The 16,360-nt window shown below is 45.1% G+C and overlaps 1 protein-coding gene across 5 annotated transcripts in view; it reads right to left on the reverse strand.

Moving 5' to 3' along the window:
- The window catches only part of ABCC5 (ATP binding cassette subfamily C member 5), a 67,288-nt gene continuing 50,928 nt past the window's right edge, over positions 1 to 16,360 (reverse strand). For 3 of the 5 annotated variants that reach the window (XM_074963422.1, XM_074963423.1, XM_074963421.1), the window contains 11 exons: positions 16,096 to 16,225; positions 15,083 to 15,236; positions 14,819 to 14,947; positions 13,966 to 14,152; positions 13,121 to 13,210; positions 10,098 to 10,287; positions 7,008 to 7,167; positions 6,073 to 6,151; positions 5,083 to 5,196; positions 3,147 to 3,311; positions 1 to 1,561 (listed from right to left, as the gene is read on the reverse strand). In XM_074963422.1, coding sequence (XP_074819523.1) covers positions 1,460 to 1,561; positions 3,147 to 3,311; positions 5,083 to 5,196; positions 6,073 to 6,151; positions 7,008 to 7,167; positions 10,098 to 10,287; positions 13,121 to 13,210; positions 13,966 to 14,152; positions 14,819 to 14,947; positions 15,083 to 15,236; positions 16,096 to 16,225 — 1,500 coding nt within the window. In that variant the 3' untranslated portion in view covers positions 1 to 1,459. The remainder of the gene's footprint in view (positions 1,562 to 3,146; positions 3,312 to 5,082; positions 5,197 to 6,072; positions 6,152 to 7,007; positions 7,168 to 10,097; positions 10,288 to 13,120; positions 13,211 to 13,965; positions 14,153 to 14,818; positions 14,948 to 15,082; positions 15,237 to 16,095; positions 16,226 to 16,360) is intronic. The other 2 variants (XR_012640940.1, XM_074963424.1) reach the window with 2 other exon arrangements.

Consider the following 16,360-nt stretch of genomic DNA (forward strand, 5'->3'; position numbering starts at 1 on the left):
TTTTATTCACTTTTTCAGATTTTTGCCTCGACGAAACATTTTGCAAACATGCTAAGGCTACAAAATGTCCAAGTTGACAAAGACATGCAATGCTGAGCATTCAATAAGTCACGGCTATAACTGGAGTGACCGCACCCACCTGGGCCCCGGGGCCCACAGAACAGGGATGGTGTACAGTAATCATGGTAACGTACCACACAGGACTCAGCAACCTGAGGTAGGTCTCTTTACAGTAAGAAAATAGCTTCCTTCCAGTGTCACACCCTGATCAGCAGGAACCTGTTCAAAGTTGCAGAAGACTTTGGGGTGTTAAGTGTTAAGGTAATATGTGTGCAAGACCAAAACAGTAAGCTTAGTGTAAGAGAACAGCTCGACGGGTGAGTGTTATGTATGCCTATAAGAACCAACCTCAACCTGTAAGGAGCATTAGCAGCTTCAGGATAAATGATTCAGCTGGAGCAGCTCAGGAAAGAAAAGACTTTAGTGCCAGCAACCCAGGGTTTGGATTTGAACTTCAGAGAGCAATTGTTTTACTATAGGTTGTTCTATAAACATTTAGATTCTAGTCACCAGTTAGATCAGCAAAGCAGGAGTTTGGTTATTTTAACAGAAACAAAACCCAAACTCCATTGATACATTAGGGAATTGCCCCAGGACACTGCACGAGGAAGAGCTGCTGCATTCCCATCACTGCACCAGGACACAGTGATCGTGGAACTTTCCTGTGACCCAGAAGTGGTCTTCTCCCTGAACCACTCAGGAAATCATAAAAAAAGCTACCCTGGGAAAGCATCATTGGAAGCAGCTGCCACCATGAACATTAGTGATGCTCCAAACAGCTTTAACAATAGTTACGATGCAATAGAGTTACACCACAGAGCCCTTCCCCCTTGTGCAGGACGACAACGATGGGACATTGAAGGACACTACTGCAAAGCTTCACTTCCATTCAGACACGCAGAAAATCCAGCACTATGAAAAGACCAGCTGTAAGAGACTAAATGGTGTCTGATACAGTCTGATAAAGCCAGCTCTCTAGTACTGTAACCTGTACAAAAATTATAGAAAAGAATATGCACTGTTATTAATACAGTGCTCATTTTAATATAAAATAAACAGCTTACATTTCCACTGTAAATATAGGCTATGTACAGAATTATGTATAGATATAGCTACATGTATAAAGCTTCATTATAGGCCTCTGATACATTTATAACTATGGCTCCCTGAGCCACTTGTAGAGTGCATTTAGTAACAAAAAAATTTAGTAATATGAATATGGAATAAATACAATAAAAACAGGAAGAATTCTTACAGGGTTTTAAAAAGTCTCCGGTTTGACACATTGTGCTAAAAATTAAAAAGATGAAAAGGCAATAATCTGCTTTGAGAATGAGGAGCAGGCCTGCCACAGGCAGGGATTGGAAACCTCCAAATTAAAGTGACTGTATCCTGAATTTTAGCCCTTGACCGCAACCTTGTTGTCTGCAGCAGCAAACATGGCATAGAAGCGCGAGTTCTCATTGGACAGAAGGGCAGGCGGAGTGTCGAATTCCACTACCTAAAATAAACAAGGTGGGGAGTTTTCATTAATGAAATTCAGCATAAAACAGGTTGCCACAACAGAGGGTATGCTAACATCATAGTGATGCACCAGGGGACTCAATGCAAGGGACTATGCCCAGGGCAGCTATATTCCAGGTCCCAATCTGACTCCCTGCCCACATCATCTCCTGAGGCCACACAGACAGACTGCATAATGCCAAGTTTGGAGCATCCCTTATTTGCTTAGCATCTTTTTTCAAATCATTCCATGGATGCCCACATGCTAGAAAGACTTCAACAGCTGACAGCCTCCTGGTTCATTATCCAGGCCTCCTTTTGCAGATCTGGCTTTAGCCTACTAATGGCATCTGCTTTAAGATTTTAGATTGTATTCTATTAGGACTGAAACCTCTTTTACCTTCCCCCTTTCATTTTCTTACCACCGTCAAGAGTTTCCATTATTATTTTTTTCCAAGCATCCAACCCCACAGGAAGACAGAGTCCCTCCCCAAAGAGCATTGTTCTGACATAAATGAGTGGCACAGGACAAAGAGGGAGGAATGAAGAGCACCCAGCAATGGATGAAGGCAACAATAAGAGCGCATAATTATTCAGAGGGCACAGATGCCTCTTGGTGCCTTCACCAAATTAGTCTTAAAAACCTAGACATGGCTCCTGCTCCACGTGCCAGCTAGAGTTTTAATGAGAATTAGTTCTCCCAGCTCCCTACCAGCCCAGAGTGCAAGAGCAAACTCTGACCCCCAGCAGCAGGACAATGATAGGTGGCATGGTAACAGTCTATGCCTATTTGAAGGGTGTAAACGTCAAGCAGGGATAGGAATTACTTAGACAGGGGTGTAACTTGGAGGAATGGGGAAAAATTAAGAAAATGTAGGCTAAACTTTAGGAAGAAAAAAAAGTTTCCTAAGATGAGACTGATCCAGCTGTGGAATAGTCTCTTGGGGGCCGGGGGTGCATATATCCCGTCTCTGGGAACATTTCAAATGAGACTGGACAAAACACTAGGAATGTACAATAGTGAGCAACCCTGCACTGACTCAGAGACCGACAGACTTGGTGGGACCCATAGGTCTTTCCTTCTCTGACTTCTAAGACCACACCATATTCTTCACATTTGGAGTTTACTGTATAGAGCCCCTATATGAAAATCTGAAGCGTGTCTCTCACAGCCAGTTATTACCATAGGGCTGCACAACAGCGCCAGGGCAAATGGCACTGAACTCTACGGAGATGCAGGCGGCTCTTATACCGGTTAGAATTAATCTGTCTGTGGAGTTTCCAAGTGATGAGCTTGCTCCTACATACCTGCTTCTAGATGGGTTTGGTGTTTTTTAAGGAAAAGCGGGAGAAGGAACATTCATCCCCTTTGATCTCATCATGATGGAGCAGTCCCTTATTCCAACACAGAGAACTACTGTCACAGGGGTGAAAGAACATACAGCCACAAGTACCATGGCTTTCCACGCTGTGGAGAGACAAGCTCAGCCTGGCTATGTAAGCAGCACCAGCAAGCAGGCTATACCTAGAGCCAAAGCAATCTACAAGAATGCCAGCCACAAAGGCAAAGTGCTACTAATTACCTGCCCTTGTGTTAGCACCATGATCCGATCAGAGCCCAGCACAGTGTGCAGGCGGTGAGCAATTGTTAGCATAGTGCAATCTGCAAATGCCTCCCGAACAGTCTCCTGAATCAGTACATCTGTCTCCGTGTCCATCGCAGCTGTTGCTTCATCTAGTATCAAAACCTGCAAACGGCACATAATGCAGGCTGTTACATTCTAGCTAACCCACTTCCCCCAAGTACACAGGCACACAGCGTGGTCTGAAGACAATCCTGCTGACTGCCATGACAACAAGGGTGACTGATAATCCTAACAATGCCTCTTGCACTTGAGAAGGGCATCTTGTGCAACTGCCTTGGACGCAGTCACTCCCTGGGCCTTGTTTGCTGGGAGCGTTTTACGAGCGCCTGTCCCACGGCCCTATAACAGAAGGGGCCGTGGCGTAGGGCTCAGACAGCAACCTCATTCAGTTTTATATTCCGCACTTGAATCTCAGATTTGAGCTTTAACCAGTGAACTATTCCTGATGGAACAAGCACCTCCAGCACTCTCAGGAGAAGGCTTTTGGAGAGAGGAGGAGATGAATGGAGGCTAGGAAGTCTGCATCATCAATCAGCTGTCTAGGACTAAAAGCACTGTGCTGTGGACTGCTGGCTCCTTTAACAGCATTAATGCTGGTGTCTACCTTGTAGCAGCTCTCACTAGCTTATATCATACAGATAGCCTGAGAAAGGAAGAGATTCCCACCATCCAGCCCTTGCTTAGCTCAAGACCATGCCTGCATTACCATAGATAGGTGTCAATAGCTTGAACACTGCAACTCACCTAGTATTTATTGTTCTCTTTAGTCTCTGCTTTGAAGTTTTCATACACAGAACTACAATTCAGAGACACTATTCCCCTCTACAGACTTCTGAGGATACCCCCCTCTCTCAAGGTTCCATGTTGCCACTCCCATCTAGAGTTAGTCAATATTGCTCCTTAGTAGCCTGGAGGGGATTGCTGTTAAACAAGGACACCCTCTTTCTCTCCAGATCCAGACAACCACACTACTGGAATGGCAGCTCATCAAATCTCATTGGCTAAGCTAGGTGGGCATCGCTGGTATTTCATGTGATACAAGAGAAACCCAGGGTACTGCAGAGAGAGGGGTGTGGGGATCTTAGATGAGACCACAGGTCCTTCCAAGCTTGCAATGAATCTGATGGTCTGAGCGGTGGGGTGAAGGTGGGATGGGGGGGGTGGGGAGGCACTGTGCTGATGGAGGTGCCATTTTTTGATGATATAAAAACTGAGGATGTGAAAACTCAATGAGAGCCACTTTTTAAAAAGAAAAAGGCAGTTTAACCCTGAGTCCTGGTCAAGTTCCACTTGGGTCCGTCCGTTCTGAGCTACCTAAAATTCTTTCTTCACTGAAATTATTATTCAGTTTCCCCTCCTAAAGGAACAAAAACCTTGATAATTTTGGCAGCACAGGTCCCATGTTCCACTTCTAGGGGTTACATTTAAGTGGAAGAGGAAGTGATCCTTACACCAAAAGAAAATACTTCGATACTGTCAGGATGAATGGAGCAATGTAAAATATCAGCTCTGCAACAATCTTGGCGAGCACTAGCAAAGGCGGGGGGCGGGAGACGGCACCTAGTGCTGTCATGCAACAGGGCAAAGCCACAAGGACAGCCTAAGACTCTAGCTGTTAACAAACAACAAATCTCTGGATACAGTATTTGGGAGACCTATGAATCGTAGGGTGTCCTGAAGAACTAACATCTGCCTAAGGAATGCCTTCCCCACTCTCCTGACCCCATATACTCTGTGGGTCACATTACTTGTTGGTGTAACTCCCTTGACATCAATGGAATTAGAACAGGGATGAATTTGGCCCACAGAGCAGTCTTCTCATGCTGCAATGACTGTGACCTCTCCAGCTATTTCCCCTCCCGCAGACACTCACCTTACAGCGACGCAGCAAGGCTCTGGCTATGCACATTAACTGTCTCTCCCCCACAGAGAAGTTTTCCCCATTTTCCATCACTTCCGATTCCAGTTTCATGGGCAGCTGAGCAATCTGCAGGGAAAGAAGGGGGAAGATTGAAGCCACTGTACTGAGATGTTGCACCACCACCACGTGAACAGGACAAGTGGCACTGCTGCTTCTCTGGAAATTCAATCCCACCACAGGGCTAAGAAAAGTTCCATCCATCCCGTGCCCCTCACCATGGTGTCCAAGTGCTTCCCACTCCCTCCATCTTCCCGAAGAAATAGATCATACTAAAGAACATACAGAACTAGAACCCGTTTAAACTAAGCAGGTCTGATAGCTTGAACGTCTAGTCAGTCTGTCTGAAATGCCTCATGTATTTGATAATGCTACTGTGAATTTACACTAGAATTCTGGACATGTAGGGCTAGACTAGAATACCCAAATGATTTCAAGAGATAACCTTGCAGTGACATTAGCTTAAAATAAGTGAACAAGTCTCATTCATAAAAGCCTACAGCGTATTCAGAAGTCACATCAGTATGAATACCCTGTCTCCTGACATCCTCCCCCATCAAGAGCAAACCATGAACCTAGCCCTGTGCTGTGCAAGTTCCTACATGCTAGAGCCAAATAGGCAGCCTAATGCCATGTGACCGATCCACTGTGGGAAAAGGAAAGAGCTGAAGGTGAAGTGGCAATGAGACTTGCGGCAGATAGCAAGCACACACGGCAGATTTAGAGTTCACTATATGTGCACACACCCTCACCTCATCACCAGAAAAGTGACACAAGCCTTTCCCATAAGCAGAAGAGACTGCAAGGACAGACTGAACTTTACCTGCAAGTCTTTAAAGCAGCAGTGGCTACTAGTGGGATACGCAGGTAAGATCTTTGTCACTCTCTCTCTCTCTAACATAACCATACCCTTTCTCCTCTCCTCCCACTGTGCATCATACTTACACACTCCTTCATGTGAGTCCTTTCCAAGGCATCCCAGATTTGCTCCTCACTGTACTGGTTGAAAGGATCCAGGTTTGATCTAGAGGAGGAGGGAGAAAATATAACAAGAATCTCTCACCAATTCAACACTGAATGGCAAAACTGTGGAGTTCTAACCCCTCAGCATGGACAGCTCGTATCCACCCAATGCAGCAACAGAATTCACACCACAGAAGTCAGGCACTCCTGGCACACCAGGGTTAAAATGGCCAAAAAAACCAAAAAGGTGGAAAAAACCCACAAAAAAGCAAGAATCTAAGGGAGATTTAAAGTGGGAGGCTACCTGTAAGACAACACAAAGCAATGATCATGCCCAACTCAGCGTCTCTACCAATACCCAGCTTGAACTCAGATTTCACTTGCTTCTGTGTCACAAGCTTGTTATAGTTTTAAAAGCCTGTTAGAACGGTTATACTAAAATGAAAGGTTAGAAGCGTTCTAACTAGACCACCACTCCTAGGCTCTTGCACTATACACACCGATGGCAGGAGCAGGCCAGTGCCAGAAGGCCCAGCTTCTGCTCCCAAACCAGCATATCGCACCAGGTATCACACACAACAGCAAATGGCAATTCCGTGGCACCCAGATTTCTGAAGCTTCTGCTGTTTCCTAGGATCAGGATTCTAGTCAGTTTCACTTTCCTGCTATCCACACATGGTGCAAAATGTAATGAGAAAATGAACATAGGAGAAGGGATGTGTATGCCACAGAAGAATCAGCCAAGATGAACTGCTGGATGCTACACTATTGAGTCACTCTAGTTAGTGCCCTGGGGGGAGATCCACTGCTTGGGACATTTAAAATTAGACTGAACAATACACCACAGAAATAATCTTTCAAGGTTCATGTCAATCTAATGGCACTTTTCAATCTCCATTGTCTATGGTTTTACTAACCTCACAGTTCCACTGAATAACACAGGCTCCTGAGGGATTATTGAGAGTTTGCTCCGGAGATCTGCTAAACCAATGTCATTGATTTTCACTCCATCGATTTTAATGCAGCCTCCAGACAGTTCAACGAGACGGAAGAGTGCCATTCCAAGTGAGGACTTCCCTGCATGGATGGACGGGGGGAAGAAAAAAAAAAAAAAAGTCAGCCAGTGGTTTTTGGGAGCAGCAGCTCCATATAGCTGGTATTGTAGGGACAGAGACAGTTTAAAAGAATAGAAGTGTTTCAAAATATTGATACAAAGTTGCCTCCAAACAGTTCTGTGTGGGTCTAATCCAGGCTGGGCTTCATCATCTTTAAAATCCTAAACACCAATTCCTCATTTAGAAACAAGAACACTGAAACTTAGCTAAAAAGAAAAGGAGGACTTGTGGCACCTTAGAGACTAACCAATTTATTTGAGCATGAGCTTTCGTGAGCTACAGCTCACTTCATCGGATGCATACTGTGGAAATTGCAGAATACATTATTATATACACAGACACCATGAAACAATACCTCCTCCCACCCCACTCTCCTGCTGGTAATAGCTTATCTAAAGTGATCATCAAGATGGGCCATTTCCAGCACAAATCCAGGTTTTCTCACCCTCCGCCCCCCCACAGACAAACTCACTCTCTTGCTGGTAATAGCCCATCCAAAGTGACCACTCTCTTCACAATGTATATGATAATCAAGGTGGGCCATTTCCTGCAGGAATCCAGGTTCTCTCACCCCCTCACCCCCCTCCAAAAACCACACATACAAACTCTCCTTACAACGTGCATGAAAATCAAGGTGGGCCATTTCCAGCACAAATACAGGTTTTCTCACCCCCCCATCCCCATACACACACAAACTCACTCTCCTGCTGGCAATAGCTCATCCAAACTGACCACTCTCCCCACAATGTGCGTGACAATCAAGGTGGGCCACTTCCAGCATAAATCCAAGTTTAACTAGAAGGCGGGGGGGGGGGGGTAGGAAAAAACAAGAGGAAATAGGCTACCTTGCATAATGACTTAGCCACTCCCAGTCTCTATTTAAGCCTAAATTAATAGTATCCAATTTGCAAATGAATTCCAATTCAGCAGTTTCTCGCTGGACTCTGGATTTGAAATTTTTTTGTTGTAAGATAGCGACCTTCATGTCTCTGATTGCGTGACCAGAGAGATTGAAGTGTTCTCCGACTGGCTTATGAATGTTATAATTCTTGACATCTGATTTGTGTCCATTTATTCTTTTACGTAGAGACTGTCCAGTTTGACCAATGTACATGGCAGAGGGGCATTGCTGGCACATGATGGCATATATCACATTGGTGGATGTGCAGGTGAACGAGCCTCTGATAGTGTGGCTGATGTTATTAGGCCCTGTGATGGTGTCCCCTGAATCAGATGTCAAGAATTATAACATTCATAAGCCAGTCGGAGAACACTTCAATCTCTCTGGTCACGCAATCAGAGACATGAAGGTCGCTATCTTACAACAAAAAAACTTCAAATCCAGAGTCCAGCGAGAAACTGCTGAATTGGAATTCATTTGCAAATTGGATACTATTAATTTAGGCTTAAATAGAGACTGGGAGTGGCTAAGTCATTATGCAAGGTAGCCTATTTCCTCTTGTTTTTTCCTACCCCCCCCCCCCCCCGGCCTTCTGGTTAAACTTGGATTTATGCTGGAAGTGGCCCACCTTGATTGTCACGCACATTGTGGGGAGAGTGGTCAGTTTGGATGAGCTATTGCCAGCAGGAGAGTGAGTTTGTGTGTGTGTGTGTGTGGGGGGGGGTGTTAAAAAACCTGGATTTGTGCTGGAAATGGCCCACCTTGATTTTCATGCACGTTGTAAGGAGAGTGGTCACTTTGGATAGGCTATTACCAGCAGGAGAGTGAGTTTGTGTGTGTATGGGGGTGGGGGGTGGGGGGGGTGAGAAAACCTGTATTTGTGCTGGAAATGGCCCACCTTGATTTTCATGCACGTTGTAAGGAGAGTTTGTGTGTGTGGTTTTTGGAGGGGGGTGAGGGGGTGAGAGAACCTGGATTCCTGCAGGAAATGGCCCACCTTGATTATCATACACATTGTGAAGAGAGTGGTCACTTTGGATGGGCTATTACCAGCAAGAGTGAGTTTGTCTGTGGGGGGGCGGAGGGTGAGAAAACCTGGATTTGTGCTGGAAATGGCCCATCTTGATGATCACTTTAGATAAGCTATTACCAGCAGGAGAGTGGGGTGGGAGGAGGTATTGTTTCATGGTGTCTGTGTATATAATAATGTATTCTGCAATTTCCACAGTATGCATCCGATGAAGTGAGCTGTAGCTCACGAAAGCTCATGCTCAAATAAATTGGTTAGTCTCTAAGGTGCCACAAGTCCTCCTTTTCTTTTTGCGAATACAGACTAACACGGCTGTTACTCTGAAATCTGAAACTTAGCTATTCATTTGATATCTTCCTACTCAACTGCCGTTTTAAACGAACAGCATCTTTCACATTACAGGCCTCTTAAGAAGATTTAGGGCCAAATGTGGCTGCCACATCTATGCAAACAACTCCCAGCAAAACCACAACAAGCAAATTTTAGGGGAAGAATTTGGCCATTAAAAGAAAGAGTTGGATAGCTACATGTTGGCTGAGTAGACAAACATAGTTGCTACTCGATGTTGGACAACAGCCGTAGATGACAGAAGAGGGGTTAATTAGTAGTGTGTTGGCCGGAGCGTAGCTGGGTTTTCCCTCTTCAGGAGGGACTATTTTTTGTTCAAGTCTTCGTCCGTGTGGATCCCACTCAAGGTGTGCAAGTGGGATCCACACAGATGGCACATGGCACACCTTGAGTGGGATCTGCACGAACAATTCTGAAGAACCAGTTACATAAGGTAAGTAAACCGTTCTTGTCCAGCTGGACATCTTGCATCCCATTCAAATGCCTTCAGCTCAGATCCTGAAGGAAGCATCTTCACAGTGGTGCAGAGGCTTTCACATCAATAAGAGCTAACCAGTTATATCGTCAAGCCTGCCAGCAAAGTTATTTAATTCCACCCAAAGCTCCTTCTCACCTGACCCCGTCCGCCCCACGATGCCAATCTTTTCCTTGGGTTTAATGGTAAAGGACACTTTCTTAAGCACCAGTGGGAGATTCTCTCGGTACCGCATCTCTGCGTTTTCAAAGACGACTTCGCCTTCTTGGGGCCAGTCCAGAGGGGGAGCTTTATTCTTAATTCGAGCTGGAGCCTCCAGAGAAAGGGTCTTTAAAAACAAAAACAAGACCGAAAAGTCTAGTTTCCAGTCAGCAAAATGCATCAACATGGGAAATCATTTACTGCAGTTCTTTACAGGAGTTGGTTTCTTTGTATTGTAGATTTTTCCCCTTCTTTTCTCACTGCTAAGCTGGGGAGGGAAGCTGTGCCCCCAAAACTGATCCCAGGTCGCTTGAATGGTGCTCTGCATTTCCCCACTACAGGGTCAGCCCCACATGCTGCTTTAAATGCCACCTTAATGAGCATTTAAGGAAGGCAATGTTGCCTAGTGGCAAAGGCACCAGATTAGGAGTCAAGAGACCTGAGTTCAATTCCTGGTTAGAACATAAGAATGGCGACACTGGGTTAGGCCAAAGGTCCATCTAGTCCAGTATCCTGTCTTCCGACAGTGGCCAATGCCAGATGCTTCAGAGGGAATGAACAGAACAGGTAATCATCAGGTGACCCAATCCCTATCACCCATTCCCAGCTTCTGGTTCTGCTATTGGTTTGCTGGGTTACCTTGGGCAAGTCACTTTCCCCTCCTCTTGCCTCAGTTTCCCATCTGTAAAATGGGACATTTTATTTTTAATTCAAGCTTTATTTTTGTAAAAAGTGTGGATGGAAAATGCTAAGAGCTAGATACCGTTTATAGACAGAAACCATGAAGTTCTTGGGAGCCTGCAGGGAGATTTTATGGCTGTGGGACACAGCAATGGGACACAGCAACTATCTTCAAATCACAATTTTACGGCAATGCTACACAGTGCCATAGAAATGCTGATTCACCCACATTTGCTGTGCCAGGGTCACGTATTAGTTTTGCACATGGGTCAAGCGTGATCTGCATTTACAAGGTGGATAAAACATGAAATTCAACGAGTGGTTCCCCTCAAACTTCATCTGCCAACCCACCAGGCTGGCTCCTTGCCCTTTCCTTTTGTTGCTACACTTGGCACCCCGTCAGAGCCCTTGCTAAGTAGTTATAAACATCACATTCCATAGAAAACAAAAATTGAGAATCAGATGCAATCCATGCGATGGCACATTTCTCTTTGGTACGTTTCAAAATGTGAGTAATTGCCACTTTCCCCAATTTCTTCCAAGAGCATCTTCTTGCTAGAAAGCAGAGATTTGGCTAGTGGACACAGTAGATCTACTGGTGTTCAAAAGGGGTGCTGCTCAATGACCGTAGTACTGTATTTCCTTGAACTAGGTGCTAGTAAAAGAAATCTGAACAGCCACACTGAAAAGATGCCAAGCCTAGGGCTTCATGGGGCACAGAAGCTGCTGGCAGCTTATTTTCTAGCACACAGATACCCATGCCATCCCCAAGACGGAGAACTGAGGCTCTTTGTTTGCTATGGTCAAAGATACAGAAAGCCACGGCTGGCACACAGCAAAAACCGTGATGGGAAATGACAACAAAAGTCAAGTATGCTTTATATTGCAATCAAAACAGTTTTAAACAAGTTCATGATACAATGACCATTCAGACAGCCAACAGGGTAGGAAATCATAGAGTTGTCTTGCTCAATAGCAAGCCGTCCAGGGTGACACAGACAATGACTTTACAAAACCCTATGAAAGGCCTGGGTTTTGTCCCTGAAGACATGGCCATGACAAACACAGCACCGCTCAGTGAGAGCTACACTTGGCCATTCACAGGGGGAAGGTACAGAAATACCTGGGATGGTTCCCTCAGCTTCCACAGGTAGAAAGCGTCACCTCGGATGGCTGCACAAGATTGCTAGTTTCCTTTTGTTTCTTTGTGTAGCTACAAAATTAAACTAATGTTTCCTTCCCCTGCACATGCAGTCTCTAGAATAGAACAGGATAAACTATCCCACATATGGACTGCTTAAAGGCCTGGAGTTTCCAGAGGGATACACGTCTATGGCGATTGTTTGAGATTGCTGACCAACTCCTCAAACGGCACAAGGGGAGCCGCACTCTGCGACTCCTGTGTCTGTGGACCTGAAAAAGAGGCTAGTCTGCAAACTCACGTATCAGACCCACCGTACAAGCTTCTCCGGGCCCCCTCTCTTCCTACAGTACAAACACAGAGAGCCCACTGTAGTGTAGGAAAAGGTGTGGAGCAGGATTTACTGCTACCTTGAGCAACAGTAACTTGCTATACATTTAGCATGGCAAGTTGCACATCTGTACAAGGACAGCATGTTGTTTAGTGGCTGTCCTGACTCATCCCCATCCATCTCCCCCTCTCAGCTGTCTTAAGGTTCTCGGCTGCCAACTTCAATTCTGGAAAGGATTCCACAATTTTCAAAATATATTTTACAGCAGACAGCTGTGTGGAAAACAAGAGTGACTCAATGGGGACACAGTGACTTTAAACGCCGAGCAAGTAGAGTCAAGTCTTAAAAGAGCCACTAATAAAGTAAACCTTTCAGACCCTGAAGTGATGCAAACATGCCAGAGAGTGGGTATTATGCAGCTGCCCTAAAATATTGGATGGATTTCCTACAGTGAGCCCTTCTCACCCCCACATTTCCTTCCTTCTTGCTGCAGGACTCCTTGCAAACATTCAGAGTGTAATTAGGCTTCACTGCAACCGGGCAGAAGCCCTGTAAATTTATTTACCAAGCAAATGAATTCTTAGGCCCCAGTCCTGAAAACACTAAGCATGTGTTTAACTAAGTGCACCACTAGCCCCAGTGAAGTCAATTTTAAGCACATGCATGTTTGCAGGAGCAGTGCCTTATTTCCTATTCTAAAGCAGGTTCCAACGCAGATACAGGCCAGCTCTCCTTCCACTCATGTCAAGAGCATGAACAGCAACAAAGAATTGCACAAGAGAGTGAGAAAGTGAACTGATGCCTTACCTTGATGTAGTGATCAATCCTCTCCACTGAGGTGAAGCGAGCCTCTGTTTCTGAGGCCAGTCTGACTGTGAACTGGAATAACCCTGTTAACTGGGAGGGGGAAGAGACAGGAACTGAACCATTCATTTCGCAGAATTCTACTGGATTTGTTCATTCTTAACATGTCTAAGAGCTTTTCATAATCAATACCCCACAGAACTTGGATGCCTTGATGCAAAATAACCTCATTTGTGGTAGCTTAATCATTAATTTTAGAAGGCTTACAGTCCCCATCAGTAATTCTTTATTACCTCACCTACCTTCTCTCTCTAATATCCTGGCACTAACATGGCTACAACATTGCATAATATTAAGCTCTTCATTTTGTAGTTTCACCTTATTACAAGAAGGGGGCATAAAAAGCCCAACAATGGAACTAACCTCTATGTATTCTAAGCACTACTAGCATAAACTAAAGATCACAGTAACACACCTCATCAAGCCATCAGATTGGCTAACGTGCGTGTTAATTCTCTAGAAATATCCAGGAAAGAAAAATGTGCAAATATTCTATCAAGTGCCCAAAACAGCTTCCACTCTAACATTAAAAGAGAGAAATTCAGCCACCAACAGCAACAATCTCAAGCATGACTCCCCTCCCAGCCTGTCCCTAATCACTTGAAAAGGCCCTAATCCTTGATCACTATTGCTCCATTATCAACAGAAGCATCAGTCTCTCTGCCCTCTCCCACAACACTGCATTAAGCAAAAACTTTTCAGTAAGACATTATTGTTACCTACACCAAGATGCACCATGGTTAGAGATTCAGACAGATTCTAGAATACAGATGAGGACAGCATCTCACCTGCACAGCATAAGAGATGGCGAGCCCAGAGTATGCAGGAGGAATCTGGCCATGCATTAAGACAATCATCAGGCCGGTGGTTGTGATGAGGGCGATGCTGATAACATCTAGTCGTATGGCCAGCCAGCGCATTGCACAGCTGAACAAGTAAAATGGTGCTTGATTGTCATCCAGCAGCTCTTGGTACCTGGAAGCAGGTAAGGGAGAGATTTCTACAGGGGCAGTTGCACCACTCTGAAGCTTTGTATTTAACTATGACACTTCTAATACTGCTGCACGAGACTAATATCAGAACTCATCTGGATGGACTAATCCTGGTTGTTGCCTGTCATGCAGAACACACTCCAAATCAGGCCTAGGGGTAGGGGATTTGCAAATACACACTTTTTATCCTCTGGCCCCTAAATCACATAAGGGATCTGCTGATCTTTGTGGTTCTCAAGCCAAGAACAAGCCAACATAAACAACAGCAAACCACAAGGGATGCCTCAGCATTCACTAACATTATAGCAACTCCTTTCCCCACATAAACTGAGCAGCATCTTCCAGGAGAAACCCAATAGCTACAAGCTACTAATCCCATAAAAGCTACAGTGCCACAGAACACTGAGCGTACAAGTACTATTTCAAGAGATATTATAGCACATTGATAGGATTTAATGAGACTAGATGATTAAACAGATATTAGCATCGGATTTGTAGTTCCAGCTCTGTGTAGCCAAGGAAATGCAATTAATGGAAGATGGTTTTGAAGGGCTCACAAGATCAGCTGCCAGTTTTTCAGGTCCTGAAACAGTAGTTCATGCAAGTCCTATCCCATGCTAACGAACTCCAGGCTGACTGCTGTACTGACCTGTGCAGGAATTCCTGCCTTTTGTTGTAGGCGTGGATTGTGGAGAGACCCTGTATACTAGACGTAATATGAGACAGAAACGGAGACTGCGTGATGTTGTCCTGGCGCTTCAGCTCACGAATAAAGACTCTGGAAGAGAGGAAGGAGCAACTCTGATGGACGCACACAACCATCCCTACTGCACTACACCAGCCTGAAGAATACATTGCCCAATTAATTTAAGATAGAGAGGCTCTGACCCATTAAAGCGACTGGTGAGCTTACCTAGACACAACATGCAGGATTGTGAAGAGGACGGTGAGGGGCCCCACTGCCACCAGAAACCATGGGAAGACCCCAGCGATCACCCCGGCACAGAAGAACACCAGGATGACATTCTGAATGAACATTTCAGCTTGAAACGGCAAACGGACATCAACTGGAAAAGATGGGAGAGAAAGAGGGAGGTCTTGGAAACAGGGAGCCAAATAACCTAAATAAAGCAATTCAGTCCAGCTTCTACAACGTCCAGGGATACTGGTTTCCAAGACTTATTTAGGTATAAAGCCTTGCTCTTTAATGAGTGTTTTTGTCTTCTACAATGCTAGTGATCTTTGTAATTGCTCCTCCCATTCCCACCCCACCAGTAAGGTCACTGCTGCAGCACTGGCCATTAAACTCTTTGCTCTTAACTTGCCATAAAAAAAGGCATCAAGGTGGTTTGGATGGGAACAATAAGGTGGCAGGTCTGGTAGCAACCACGAGCATCAGGACTGGACTGGAGTCCCCAGGACCAACCTTACTACATAGGGCATGGCTGAGCCTTCAAAGCCTGCCAGCCTCCTTCCTTCCAAAACAATTTAAGAGCTTCTAGTGCACAGAGAAATGAATATTACTTTTATTTTGGGGATGAACACATACCCAAAAAAACATGCAATAAAATCAATTTTATCCTAGTAATCCTGTGGGCTAGTTACTAGCAGTATCCCAGCACTGACTGGTGGGCGTCCATATGCATTGGATTTAGATATGAAATTGGTTTGCTATATTTCTTTTTGGGCTGGTCTGATTTGGGGCTTTCCATTCACAGGAGACAGCCTATAGCTTAACCCTGGCATGGCCCAATTACTGATTTGTCTATTTCAAATATGCCATGTGCACCAAAGGCTTGCAATGTCTACAGACACACTTTCAGGTTATCTTCCTCTCTGCAGCCAGTGACTGGCATGCACAAGTGAGTTAACTGGAAGGTCTGAATGCAGACTGTGCTGTGTTACAGAGGACAGAGAGGGACACACCTTCATCCATATCTTTGGAGAATCTGTTGAGAATCCGCCCAGTGGGTGTAGTGTCAAAGAACTTCATGGGGCTGCGAAGAATTCGTCGGAAGAGCTCATCATGGAGCCTGGAGGAAGCTCTAAGTGTTCCCTGGTAACACAGCAAAGGTTACTGGGGTTGTGTAGGGATGTCTGGCTATGCTGTCATTCACATCACGCCCACCGCCAAACAACTGAACTGGCTTACTGTGACCAAGGGGCCGAACCTCGCATCAGCCACGACCCA

This window comes from Natator depressus, chromosome 9 (assembly GCF_965152275.1).
Source record: "Natator depressus isolate rNatDep1 chromosome 9, rNatDep2.hap1, whole genome shotgun sequence".
NCBI classification, from domain to species: Eukaryota; Metazoa; Chordata; order Testudines; family Cheloniidae; genus Natator; species Natator depressus.